Genomic DNA, 14258 nt, shown 5'->3' on the forward strand with positions numbered 1-14258 from the left:
CCGCCTCGCCCCGTGAACCCTGCGGGTCCAATCCGGGTTAGACCCGCTAGACCGGTCAAATTTTTTATAATTAAAATTTTATTAAATAAAAAATTTAAATTAGTTAAAAAATTAACAAAACATTATTAAATTTATTTTTCAAATTTATATTAATAATATTTAGGATAAAAAATATTCTCATAAATTAAAATGTATCATTTTTATTTAATTAATAATTAATAACAAAATAAAAATTATAATAATATATTTTCATATTAAAAATATCATAATATATTAAAATCATTCAATCCAAAAATATTATAAACTCAAGTTATGGATAAAATATTGATTATTTAATATAAAAAATATAATTATATATTATTAATATATATACATATATATATATATATATTTATATTAACATATATATTTTTGACGGGACAGGTCCAACCAAACCCGAGACCCGCCTCAGACCCGCGTGTGGACCCGTTTGGCTGGGTCTAGACCCGCTCCGTCGGGCCGGGTTCAATGCTTTCCATCCCTAATTCTCCACACATGTTATTGAAAATAATTGTGGGGTATGCTCTGGGGGTTGGGTCATGTTACTCTCTCCTTCAGATCCCACTGCTCGTGCACATTCCTCGATTTAACCTCCGCATGAGCCAATAAGCTTTTGACTCATATGGAATAGAGTATCCTTCGGGGTCAACCATTTTGACAAAAAAAAATTTATAAGTACTCTTGTATTCTTTATATGCCTTCATTATCAAATCCTCGTCACTCCATCTGTTGGGTCGATCAATGTATGATTTGCTGTAGATTTTATTGTATCTATTCACAATCTTTTTTACCGAACCCCTATGTGTTTTTGCTTTTTTTAGCACTTTTCTGTTTAGCTCTTTTTTTCTCTCGATTGGTATTGTAATATGCTATAACATATAGGGAAGAACATTATATCGGTTAAACCGAATTAATCGACCGAACCAAATGAATTCAAAATTTCGGTTCTATTAATTTGGAAATTCGATTAAAGTATTAGAAAATTTCAGTTGAATCGATGAATTCGATTCGGTTATCAATTTGCGTAAAAAAAAAAAAAGGCTAACCGAATTATAACCGAGATATCCGATGCTAGTGAAAGCAAGTGACATAGTTATTGTAAAAAGGGAAGGCACGTTGTGATTGACCATATCAATGCTGCTAAAAGCAAAAGGCATGCATAGCCGCTCGATAATTAAATTTTGAATTTTTTTAATTAGGTTTTACATATAACTTATAACATTTGCTTAATAATAATAACAATAATAGTAACCCTCCAAATGTCCCTTATTGTGGATGTTATTATAAAAAAAACTCTTATTTTTATGGGTCATTTTAGTGAGATAAATATATAATTTTTTTTATCTTACTTGATTTATAAAAATATTATTCATGCACAATAACTTTTATGAGACAATTTCACGTATCAATTTTTAAGATGAATCTATAATCCGGTCCGACTTGGTCACTATAAAATAAGTTAAGACGTCGAAAGAAAACCATAATTATGTGTGTATGTGCTCTATTCTGTTCGGAGCTGTAGATGTCCAAACTCTGATTTGATCATTTTTATCTTTAAAATACTAGCGTGCTCATTGAATTGACAATTCACGCTTTTTACTTTGAGATCACGAGGAGCTAAAAGAACCTAGTTAGCTCGATAACTCGGTAAATGAATCATAGAATGATGTATTTATTATCCTTACCGCAAATTCAATATCTATCATTGATCCAAACATTAGATGTTTATGTTTGACCACACGTAAAATAGTTTTGAAACAATGGTGGGTCACCGATGTTAGCGATCAACCGATCAACTCGAGAACTTTGGGGGGATTAGAACTTTATGCATTATGTATCTATGTAATGCATAGATAGTAGTAGCACCATATTTTTTGACAATGAATATACGGTAAAATCTATCCATTTCCAAATAAATTAGCTTTGTATTTGGGCTCCTGGGCATAAAAAATTGAGATCCATTAATAAAAACAAATAAAAAATTTAACATATCAACATGAAAGAACAATAATCAAAATTCAACAACAGAATTTCTACTACTCCCCCTCCCTTCATTGAACACATTCATTACTCGATTCCAAACCAAATCCTTCCTCACCAGAAATTGCAATCACACACATTCATGTCTTTTGATCTATTTCAAAAGGTATCTAAATTTATGGAATGTAAACACATATAAGCGAACAGAAGATCCCCAAAAGCTACACATTTAAGTGTCAGCAGTGCACTAATGCTTTCTACTCCCAACTTTTCTCGTAGTAATCCCAACTGATTTCTCAAAGCTTGCTATAGGCAATGGAGGTTTCTTCTTGTTCTCTTTTCTAGTACTACTCCTTAACGAATACCTTGGCGTCGGCGCCTCCCTGCGCTCCGCCAGAGGCGTGGTGTCTGCCGCCATTGCTAAGGCCTTTCGCCGGCTGTCGAACTTGTTGGCCGACGCCCTTGTCTTTTCTGATTCAACTCGAACACCAAGATCATAAGAAGGCTTCTTGCCACAAGTGTACCCCTCCATTTCACATTTCTTTCTCTTTAGTCTCTCGTTTCTTCTGGCAGAATACACTTCATAGAGTCTTCCCCTCTCAAACAATGGGCTGGTTTTCACGCCGAAAGCGCCACAGTCAGTGGAACTATTGTCAATGGTTTTCAGTTCTTGGTGAACCATTTTGGTCAACGTCCTTAATTCGCAAGAAATTGTGTGGTATTCGGGCCGAAGCTCGGGTTGTTCCGCGTCCCTAGGGCGATTTGGTATCTTAGATTTCGTCAATGAACCTGTATACTCAAATTAACAGAGGAAAGATGAGATAACAAAAAAAATTCAAATTTCCGTATAACGAACCAAGGAAATAAGAAACGTAATCACGAAAAAATGCTATAACAACCAAAACCAAGAAAGTGTGAATTTTTTGGGTCACTGCAATTCAAATAACCTGTTTTGCTCAATCGGATTCAAGAAACAACAAATTTTGACCATGAAGCCACAACAAATCACAACAAAAACAAACATTAAAAACGTTATTTTGAAATTCTCTTTTCCATTATACCGAGCTTGCATTGCTAAATCTTACAAATTTAAACACGATGAATCTTAAATCTCGATAAAAATGAAAAATAAAGCAATCCCACACACACGAAGACATGGAACAAGATCAATTCGCCGTCGAATCATGAAAATACCTGGTGGAGTGCGAATGATATTATCAGTAAGAGTGGGCTGAAGGGCGGCGCCCCGCCGCGGCCGGAGCCGAGTGGGAGATTTGGCGAGAGGGGGTTTGCCTTTGGATCTTAACATCATTCTTCAGGGATTTTGGGACTAATTAGGGCAAATGAGATTTATTTTATTTGAAAATCTTTGAATTTTTGCGTTTGAATTTGCAAAGAGAGGAGCCTCTCCACAACGGTCAGATTCAAATTAAAGTGATTTTTAAGTTTTTATATTATATTATTATATTGTATTTTATGTGGGGTATTGATGAGTAAGATTCTATTAATTAATTACTGTAAAATATAGAAATCAATTATTATTATGATTTTTCATTTTTTAACGTAATACCATGACAATTAACAATATCTCGACATTATAAATTTTAACGTATTTATTTGGAGAAAATCAATTATGATATGTTTGCTAATAGTATATCTTAATCGAAAATGCTTAAAAACATTATTTCACAAATTTTATTGATGGTAATTTATCTATAAATTATAAATTGGAAAAAAACACACTAATTTTGGTGGAAATTATTAATTTAAAATTAATATAAAACAAATGAAATATTACATGGAGAAGTCATTTAGCTTTTGTCAAAAATTGAAAGCCACTTTTTGAAATGGACACAAATATATCAAGCCTAAAGTTGAAAACATCCAATTTAGTTTCTACCTTTCCTTCCCTCCTCCCTCCCTTTTATTATCAAAATTATATTTTAGTCATGTTAATTTGTTTTGTGTTGATTTTAACCTTATTTCGTAGAAATACTGGTGTGGAGCCGGCAGGCCGAACACATCAATTTTTCGATGCTATGTTAGAGTATGTTAAAGGGTGTAATGAAGTTGATGTAGTGAAGTTGATAATCTGATCGCATGATGATGTCAATGTTGGTAACTTCATTGTATGTGTTTTACAGTGAAGTGATGATGTTGTAGTGATAATGTTGAAATATTAATTTTTTGGGTAATGCTACATATACACTGAGGGTTACACGTTGAGTTACACACTTACACATTACACTTGAAATTACATTATTATCCTACATGCATTTTTGAAAGATTTTTTTCAAATAAAGTGCAAAGGTTATCATGTAATTTCAAGTGCAATGTGTAACCCAACGTGTAGCCCTCCGTGTACATGTAGCATTACCCTTTTTTTTTTATTCAACTCAATAACTTTGTATTTTTAAATTAAAAAATAGTAAAATTACACATAATTGAGAAAAAAAACAATTAAACATAATTAAATATTAAGACTTACACTTAATTTTTAAAAACATAACATAATTGAATTAAAAAAACACACATAATTAAAAATGACATATAATTAAAAAAAATACAAATAATTAAAAATGAAATGTTGGTAATTTTTTAATATATTTTTAAAAAATTTATACAATTTTTTTCAAGTTTTTGATATTTTTAATTTAAATTATTTTAAATAATATTTATAACGCTTAATGTGGTTGTTCATGATTTATTTTTCTAAAAAAATAAAAATTAAGAGATGGTGGGCTTCACCGCGAGACCCACCAACTTTATTTCACACGAAAACTTTCGCGTGCAGTTTTCTCGTCCATTGGAGGGGGCGAGGATAATATATATGGGACAAGGGAGTTGAGTTTCCTCGCCCATTGTACGTGTTCTTAGTATTTGACTATTTTCTAGTGTACTTCAATGAAATTGGATTGAAAATCAACAAAACTCAAAGATATAGGACTAAAACATAATTTTACAAGTTAGACCAAAAAAAACATGACAAAAAACTTGAAAATTTATATTGATGGGTTTAATATCATATTTAGAGTCAAATCTATATTAACATAGGCTTATATTTGTTTGTTAATTTTGTTTATAGTTTTATCGTGTTGAATCTACATTAGCCCAATGAGTTTTAGTTTATTTGGAAACGTCGATAAACTTCTGAAAAAAAATTCATTGAGCTAAACAATTATGTGGTAGTATTTTTAGGTAAAAATAAAATTTTATAAATCACCAAAAGAAGTGTTTACAAGCCAAGTAGGAAAGACAACTTCAATCCAAGACATCGAATACCGCTAACAAACACAGCTCGAACAAATCCTTCATGGTCCCTAACCACTGCATCGACACCTAAAGCGACCGAGTACTTCATCAAAACCTAAAGCGACTAAAGCAAGACGCGAGAGGGGTAAGTTGGCCATCTGAGTTTTACGGAATTCCTCCAAAAAGGGACAAATCAATCAATATTAAGAGGTAATTGACAAGACGAATGAGAATAATGCTTCCATCGACAAATCTCCTTTCAAATAGCCCAAACATACATAGCAAAGTCCTCAAACTAAAGGTTTAGTTAATAATTAAAGCAGCCAACCTAATCCCACAATCCAAGAAAGACATCTCACGATATGTGATGGTTCGTTAGAACTCATACACTATAGATATTAATTAATTTATCTTCCTACATATATTTAAATTAGAGCACAATAAAATGATAAATTTTATCACAATTTAATTTTCAGTATCATTAATAGGGAGATTACATTCAAAAAGAAAAATAACACACAAAAGATATTGAAATGTTGGTATATAAATTAATAGAATAAAATATTAATATAAAAATATGAGATTTTTAATTACCTATTTTTTTTATCAACGAATAATTTCACCTAAAATTTAGCTACCTAAACTCGTAAGTTTGGTTCCGTCCCTATTTATATTGTGTCCTGACTCCTGATCAAAATATTTAATTTAGTAGGACTGATTTAATTTGAAAATTGATATATCTTATTATTATATTATTATAATAGAGATTATTTTATTAATCAATTTTCAATCAATTAGTGAAACTTAAGATAAAATTACGATTATATCTAACTTAATTTACAGTAAAACCAAAATGATAAGGAAAATTAGTCATTGTAATATTGGTTCCCCCAAGAATGGCTCCTCCGTGTATACAAAAGCATCTGACTCGTCGTCCACACAATTGAGTTCAGCAATAATTGGTGTGAATATATATTGGTGTGAATATATATGCCTATGATTACTCTAGGTGTGGATTTATACTGCGATTGGATGAGTCCTTCAAATATCAGGAGATTAATATTAGCATACGCCAAATATCATGACTTTTTACCTTGTTTGGAAGCTTCATTTTCCACATCTTGCGTAGGTAATATTTGAGAGAGTTGTTGGTCCTAGATGCGGCATCACGAGATAGAAACTATGGATATTAAAGAATAAAATAGACCAAGATTTACGTAAAAAACCCTCAAAAAATTATTAGGGTAAAAACCACGGGTAAGACCAAAAGATTCCACTATAATATTTGAAAAATTACAACCTCTCTCTGTGTTTCCAAAGAGACACTCACTCTCTTAATGCATGAGAAAACCTATCTTACAAATATATATAGAAATACACTCAAAATATTTGAATGTTTAAAACGAGAGAAAAAAACTGAAGATGGGATGGATTATTCTGATGGAGGAATAGAGCTCCCTCTGCTCGTAAACATGAGAATGAAAATTCTCAATAGAATTTTCTTTTGTTGTCATACGTACAAGTGTAATGAGTGTTGTCTCATTTTCCAACACTTGCTGCCACCCATCAATTAATTCTGTCAGCTTACCCCATTTGACAATTCAAACCAACATTTCTCCCACTTGGAGATTTGATTGAGAATCAAACAAATCTCCACACATTCTTTCAATCTTGTCATTTCCGCTACTTACGTTCCTGCTAGGCCACTTGAGGATCTACATCATTCGAACTTGTCTGTGCTCACTGGCTTGGTCAGAATATCAGCTATGTTATCCTTTGTATGGATTTTCAGTATGTCCACACTTCCTTCCTCTACTACTTTCCGAACAAAGTAAAATTGTACTCCAATGTGTTTAGTCCTCGAATGAAAGGCTGGATTTCTTGCAATGTGTAAGGCACTCTCACTGTCACAAAACAGAGGAATCTTTTCTTGTTTGTGCCCAAACTCTTCCAATAACCTTTTAATCCATATTGTCTTTTTGCAAGCTTGAGTAGATGCCATGTATTCTGTCTCAATTGTAGATAATGCCACAACTGTTTGCAGTTTTGAAACCCAACTGACTGCACCTCCTGCAACTGTAAACACATTACCAGTAGTAGATTTTTTTTATCTGGATCACCCGCATAATCTGAATCCATATAGCCCCTGAGTGTAAAATCTGATCCTCCAAAATATAATGCAGCATCCGAGGTACCCTTAATGTGTTTAAGGATCCTCTTAACTGTGCTCCAATGCTCTTGTCCAGGATTCGCCATATACCGATGACTGCTCCCACTGCTTGTTCAATGTTTGATCTTGTACAAATCATGGCGAACATCAAACTCCCCACTGCTGATGCATACGGAACTCGAGACATCTCCATCTTCTCTGCTTCACTGCTAGGACACATCTCAGAAGATAACTTGAAGTTAATAGGAAGAGGGGTTGACACTGGCTTACTATCTTGCATGTTGAAGCGCTGCAAGATTTTTTTCAAATAATTTTTTTGGGAAAACCAAATCTTTCTATTACTTCTGTCTCGGTGAACTTGTATCCCTAAAATCTTGTTTGCTGTTCCCAAGTCCTTCATATCAAATTCCCTAGCCAACTGTGCCTTAAATTCTTGGATCTGATCTTTGTTGGGGCTTGCTACCAACATGTCGTCCGCTACAACAGCAAAATAATATAATTATCATCACCAGACCTTCTGAAATACGTACAAGGGTCTGCACTGAGTCTGTTGTACCCAAGGCTCATGATATAGGAATCAAATCTCTTTTACCAACACCTCGGCGCCTGTTTGAGAATGTACAGAGATTTGTTCAACCTGCAAACCAAGTTCTATTTGCTTTTCTCTGCAAAACCTTTTGGCTGGAGCATATAGATTTCTTCTTCAAGTTCGCAATGAAAAAATGCCGTTTTCACATCTAACTGTTCCAGATGTAGGTCAAACACCGCACACAATACCAATACTACTCTGACTGTTGAAAGTCGAACCACAAGAAAAAATATCTCATTGAAGTCAATACCTTCTTTATAAGCGTACCCTTTGACAACTAATCTTGCACGATACTGCTCCACTTGGTTATTGCCATCACGCTTGATCTTATAGACCCATCTGTTACCGATAGATTTTCTCCCTCGTGGTAGTGTAACAAGATCTCAAGTCTTGTTCCTGTCCAGTGCTTCCAATTCTTACTGGATCGCTGTCATCAACAGGGATACATCCGAGCTTTGAGTAGCCTCATGGAAACTCGATGGCTCATCATCCTCTGTTAATAGACAATATGCAATGTTGCTTTCAGTGACATAATCTGAAAGCCAACCTGGTGGTCTTCTCTCTCGAGTTGACTGCCTCACTTTGGAAACCTCTGAATCAACTGGTTCTTGTATCTCGTGTTCTGGTACTGCTTCACAAGAAACTTGATCTTCGTCTGTATTATTTTCCACTTGAATGATAGTAGTTTTTGAATTCAGTGTGCTTTTGTCTCTCTTCACTTTATCTTTCTCGAAGATAACATCTCTGCTGATGATAAGCTTGTGGACAGTAGGATCCCACAAGCGAAACACCTTTACTCCATCAGCATAGCCTAAGAAGATACATTTTTTGGATTTGAATCCAACTTCGATCTTTCTTGTTCATTGTACATAACGTACACCGAACTTCCAAATGTATGTAACCGAGAATAATCAGTTGGCTTGCCAGTCCACACCTCCATCGGAGTCTTCAAATCAATCGCCATTGAAGGAGAATGATTGATGATATAAAAAGCGGTTTTGACTGCTTTTGCCCAAAACGACTTGGCTAGACCTGCAATACTCAACATGACCCTTGTTCTGTCCAACAAAGTTCTGTTCATCCGCTCTGCCACTCCATTTTGCTGAGGCGTGTAAGCCGTCATGAACTGTCTTTTGATGTCCTCATGCTGACAGAATGCATCAAATTCATCACTGGTATATTCTTCTCTATTGTCAGTCCTCAGACACTTGATTTTTTTGTCAGAATCAAGTTCAACCCGCGCTTTGAAAACTTTGTAGACTTTTAAAACATCTGACTTTTTTTTTATTGGATACACCCAACATCTTCTAGAGAAATCATCAATAAACGAGACAAAATATATCGCTCCTCCTAGGGATACCACCGGTGCTTGCCAAACATCAAAATGAATCAGCTCCAATATGCCTTTGCTTTTGGCAGTAGATGTGCCAAACTTTAATCTGTGTTGTTTACTGGTAAAACAATGCTCACAAAAGGGTAGAGTCACTTTTGTAAGCCCCGACAACAGCTTCCGTTCTGAAAGAATCTTCATTCCTTGTCCTGACATATGCCCGAGCTTTCTATGCTACAACACTGTTGATTCTTCTTCCGAACCAATTGATGCAACAACTAGTTCTTCCTCTTTGTGTGTTTCTCTCAACAGTACATACAGATTTGCAGCAACCTTTTCCGCATTCATAACCACAAGCGCGCTTTCACAATCTTCATGATCTCGTTATCGACACGAGTTTTGCATCCAATATCATCCAATTGCCCCAAAAACAAAAGATTCTTTGTCAGGCCTTTCACATATCGTACCTCCTGTATGGTGCAAATAGTACCATCAAACATTTTAATTTTGATGGTATCGACCCCAGCGATTTTCAAGGCATGATCATTTCTCATGAATACAGATCCATCTGAGACTAGTTCATACTGATCGAACCATTCTCTCCTTGATGTCATATGTCACGTCGCTCCTGAATCCAAAATCCATGCATCACAAAATTTGTGTCTGCCTTCCGCAACTGTTGCTGCTTCCCTGAATAATATTTCACCACCTCCTGAAGTACTGACCACATTTCCTTGAGATTCCTTTTCGATGCTCTTCGTACACTCTCTCTTGAAGTGCCCTTTACCGCCACATTTAAAGCAGTAAATATTTTTCTTCTTACTTCTTGACTTGGATCTACCATATCTGTGGATCCCACTAGATTCACGCTCCATCAATCTTCCTCTCATCATCGGTAAAGCCTCTTCTTGCCTCGACGTTGCCAACCTATCTTTCTTGTTCCTTCGACGACTATCTTCTCCAATAACTGCAGTTAAGAATTCGTCAAAATTTAAATTATCCGAAATAACATTGTTGGTAACGTTGATGATGAGTTGATCATATGAATCTGGTAGACTCTGAAGTAGAAGCTCCGCACGTTCTTTTTCCTCTATTTTATGCCCCATAGAGTTGAGCCGGGAAAATAGAGTATTCAGTGAGTTGATATGGTCGGTCATCGATGAGGAGTCCACTATCCGAAGAGTAAAAAGCTTTCTCTTTAGGAAAATTTTGTTGTGTAGTGACTTGACCTTGTATAGTTTTGTCAAAGTATCCCAAATAACTTTTGCGCTTTTTATTTCAGATATACTTGACAAAACTTCATCCGCTATAGCCAAGTGCAAATTGGCAACATCATTGTGATTCATCTCATTCCACTTTTGATCATCTGTGATGTCCGCCGGTCTATCTCCAATAGCTGCCAAACAACGCTCCTTTGTTAGAATTGCTTGCACCTTCAATTTCCACGACAAAAAATTGCTCCTATTGAACTTTTCTATCTCGTATTTTGCCGACATCTTGAATACAAGAATCCTGCCTTGTAAAATCTTCAAAAAATCTTTTCTGATGTGGAAGATCAGTCAAAACTGCAACCACAGAGAATACTCAGAATTTTAAGAAATTTTATGTCAAGGCTCTGATACCACTTGTTGGTCTCAGGTGCGGCATCACGAGATATAAAATATTGAAATTGAAGAATAAAATAGATACCAAGATTTACGTGGAAAACCCCCCGAAAAATTATTAGGATAAAAACCACGGGCAAGACCAAAAGATTCCACTATAATATTTGGAGAATTACAACCTCTCTCTGTGTTTCCAAAGAGACACTCACTCTCTTAATACAGGAGAAAACATATCTCACAAATATATATAGAAATACACTCAAAATATTTGAATGTTTAAAACGTGAGAAAAAAACTGAAGATGGGATGGATTATTCTGATGGAGGGGAGCTCTATTTATAGAGCTCTCTCTGCTCGTAAACATGAGAATGAAAATTCTCAATAGAATTTTTTTTTGTTGTCGTACATACAAGTGTAATGAGTGTTGTATCATTTTCCAACATTTGCTGCCACCCACCAATTAATTCTGCCAGCTTACCCCATTTGACAATTCAAACCAACAAGAGTTTCTAGAAATCACGTCTCAGCATTTTCTTCACAAAATTTTGAAATTTTGTGAGTAAAAAGCTAATAAGTGCTTTATAGAAATTTTCCCAAATACTACCGTAGACTGCTTGTAAGACCACAGCTTATCCCTTGACTAGTGCCTTCCTCGCACATCATAGCAAATTGGTAGCCCGATTTGACCATGTACTCACCATTTTTTGAGTAATGCCAAGTTGTTTTATCAGCTCCTTCATTTCTATCAACCGGTATTCGTTTTACCTCCTCCTGATCCACCTCCCATAGCGAATTAGCTAGTCACCTTAGTTCAATCCCATTCACCTCCTACAGTCATCAACTCTCCTACTTTTAGATGCAAGAGATTATGGTTAGGGGTTGTTATGGGCTTGAAAAGGATAATCACATCAGAGTCCCATGTGTTAAAAAAAAAAATGGAAAGAAAAAATTCAATCACACGTACCCATGATGTAAGGGTGGTTATGTGTAATTTTTAAAAACACGAGGTTTTAGTCGCAATAAACTTTAAAACATGGGGTTTTCGGGGTTTATGAATTTGTACAGGGGTACTAATGCAATTTGCCCTAAATAAAACTAATAATTAATATAGATCGTTTAAGATTGTTCAGTTATTTTTCCACTCTAACTTCTTATTCAATAATGCTATTTGCTAAAATATATAATTAATTGAGTACGTTTTTACTTTCTCGGAATATTTCACGCTACATAAAAAATGGAACAAAAGATCAACCATTGAAAGAATAAAATCAAATAAATATTATAAAAATAAACACGTGATGGATATGAAGATATTAATATATGATACGCGGTACCCTATTATAAGGAGAAACCTAATTTTAAATGTGTAAATACTAAGCAAAGTGAAAGAAAATAAATGGAGTAGGTGTAATAATCAGTATCCTAAAAAAGCATGATACAAGTGCAAAACGTGAAGAAAAAGCTCCACTTAGACAAAAATGTAAAAAAATATCAATATTTATGTTGACCATTAAGAACATAAAAATCTCGAAAAAAACGCAATTAATTTAGATAAAATTAAGTTGTGTTTATATATATATATATATTATTTTATATAAATTGTAACATTTAAATTTTATTTTATTTAAATACTAAATAGCTAGTAATATGATTTTAAACTTGATCACTGATAAGTGCATTTTGCGTGCATTATTTTGTATCATTTTATGTCTATTTTGCATGTGTTCATATTGTTTTATGTGTGTTTTTATGTGTTTAATTTCATGCGTATACATTTCACTCTCCGGGTTTTATTTGTAGGAATTAATGAAGAAATCATGATTTTGGGGCAAGAGAAGAGCCACAAGAAGAATTGCGGAGCGGCAATGGTCCAAAAATTATTTTTGATGTTATAAAGATCCAAATACGATGTCCACCGTTCAAAATAAATTCAAGATGTTTTGAAGCTACTGTCCAAATTTCAACTCGATCTGATGGCTAGATCTCGAGATATGAATTGTTCGAGAATGTTGCGCGTTGGAAAGGACACATGAACGGACCCCGGACATAGGTCCGGATAAGGGTCCGTGCATCTTCATAAACTTTTGGCAACGGAAATTTAATACACGGACCTATGCACAGACCCATGTCCAGGGTCCGTTCATGTCGCAAAATCAGAAAAAATAGAATTTTCAAAAATTAAAATTCTTAACTTGTCGGATTTTATTTTATGGGCTTTCAAAGACATATAAATAGAAGATTAACAGACGTGAGAAGGGGTTCGAATCGCACGCAGAGATCGTGAGGCGGCTAGGGCGGAGATTGAAGATTTGAAGAACACTTCATTCTAGTTTCTTCTTCTTATTTATTTATTTTATTTTTGAATTATTGTTTTCAATTATTGAGTAGTTTTTCTTCAACCAAAATGGCGAGATTGGGCCGAACAATTTTATGTCGAACATGTGGATTTTGATTTGAGATTTTTAGATTTCTATCAAAATTATTAATTGTTGGATTTATATTTTGTTCTTATGAATAACCTGATCAATTATTTACTTGCATGTTAATTGATTTCGAGTCGAAAGGTTAGGAATTGATTTCGATCACTCCAATAATTGACATATGGTTAAACCGACTAGAAATAATATTCGATTTCAGTATGCGGTTTTAGGTGAAAACTGAATTCTCATAATTCCTAATGCATTTGAATTTGATTTGAATTACAAAAGATTGATCCGTCAATATTTTAATAGGTTTAATTGTTCTAAAAATATACTGTTAAATAAGATATGAGAATTCGCCGTGATTTAAGATTAAATCTGGATACTAAATTTGTCACTTGTTTGCATAATTTGTTTAGTACCTGCGTGTGTCTTGGTTGTCTTATTTTAATTAAATTTACCTTTTAGCTATTTTAATTCTTATTTCTTAAGCAGTCTTATTTTAAATTCTTATTTTATTTCATTCAATTCACTCTTTATTATTTTTTGTCTAGATTAAGTAAAATAATTAATTCTTGAGAATTGACTACAGTCTCTATGAGATCGATACTTGGACTCTCTATCCACTTACTATTATCTAACCTAATATACTTGCTAGATAACCAAATTAAGCGGTCAATCACATAGACGGATCCATGTAGAGCTCACGGGGCATTAGCCCACTCGATTTTTTATATGAATTATTATTGTATGTTTATATTATTTATCTAATAAAATAAAAGAACTAAAATGTCAATTGTAAATCACATGACTCACATTGACGTTATATACTAGGAAAAAAAAATATTGCTTTCAAGAGGCTGTTCAAGTTGAT

General features: G+C 34.1%; 1 protein-coding gene across 1 annotated transcript; it reads right to left on the bottom strand.

Moving 5' to 3' along the window:
* Positions 1-2094: 2094 nt before the first annotated feature.
* LOC140876455 (uncharacterized) lies at positions 2095-3330 on the bottom strand. Its single transcript, XM_073280424.1, has 2 exons — positions 3214-3330; positions 2095-2808 (listed from the first exon to the last, which is right to left on the bottom strand). Exons 1-2 carry the CDS (start codon positions 3326-3328, stop codon positions 2267-2269), a joined length of 657 nt encoding a protein of 218 aa, XP_073136525.1. The 5' UTR covers positions 3329-3330; the 3' UTR covers positions 2095-2266.
* Positions 3331-14258: the final 10928 nt, after the last annotated feature.

Source organism: Henckelia pumila, chromosome 1 (genome assembly GCF_033568475.1).
Source record: "Henckelia pumila isolate YLH828 chromosome 1, ASM3356847v2, whole genome shotgun sequence".
NCBI classification, from domain to species: Eukaryota; Viridiplantae; Streptophyta; class Magnoliopsida; order Lamiales; family Gesneriaceae; genus Henckelia; species Henckelia pumila.

Excerpts from the sequence above, each read along its gene's own strand:
- LOC140876455 (XM_073280424.1), bottom strand. The coding sequence starts at position 3,328 with ATGTTAAGATCCAAAGGCAAACCCCCTCTCGCCAAATCTCCCACTCGG. Across the intron at positions 2,809-3,213 it reads TATCATTCGCACTCCACCAG|GTTCATTGACGAAATCTAAG; the intron begins GTATTTTCATGA and ends TTGAGTATACAG.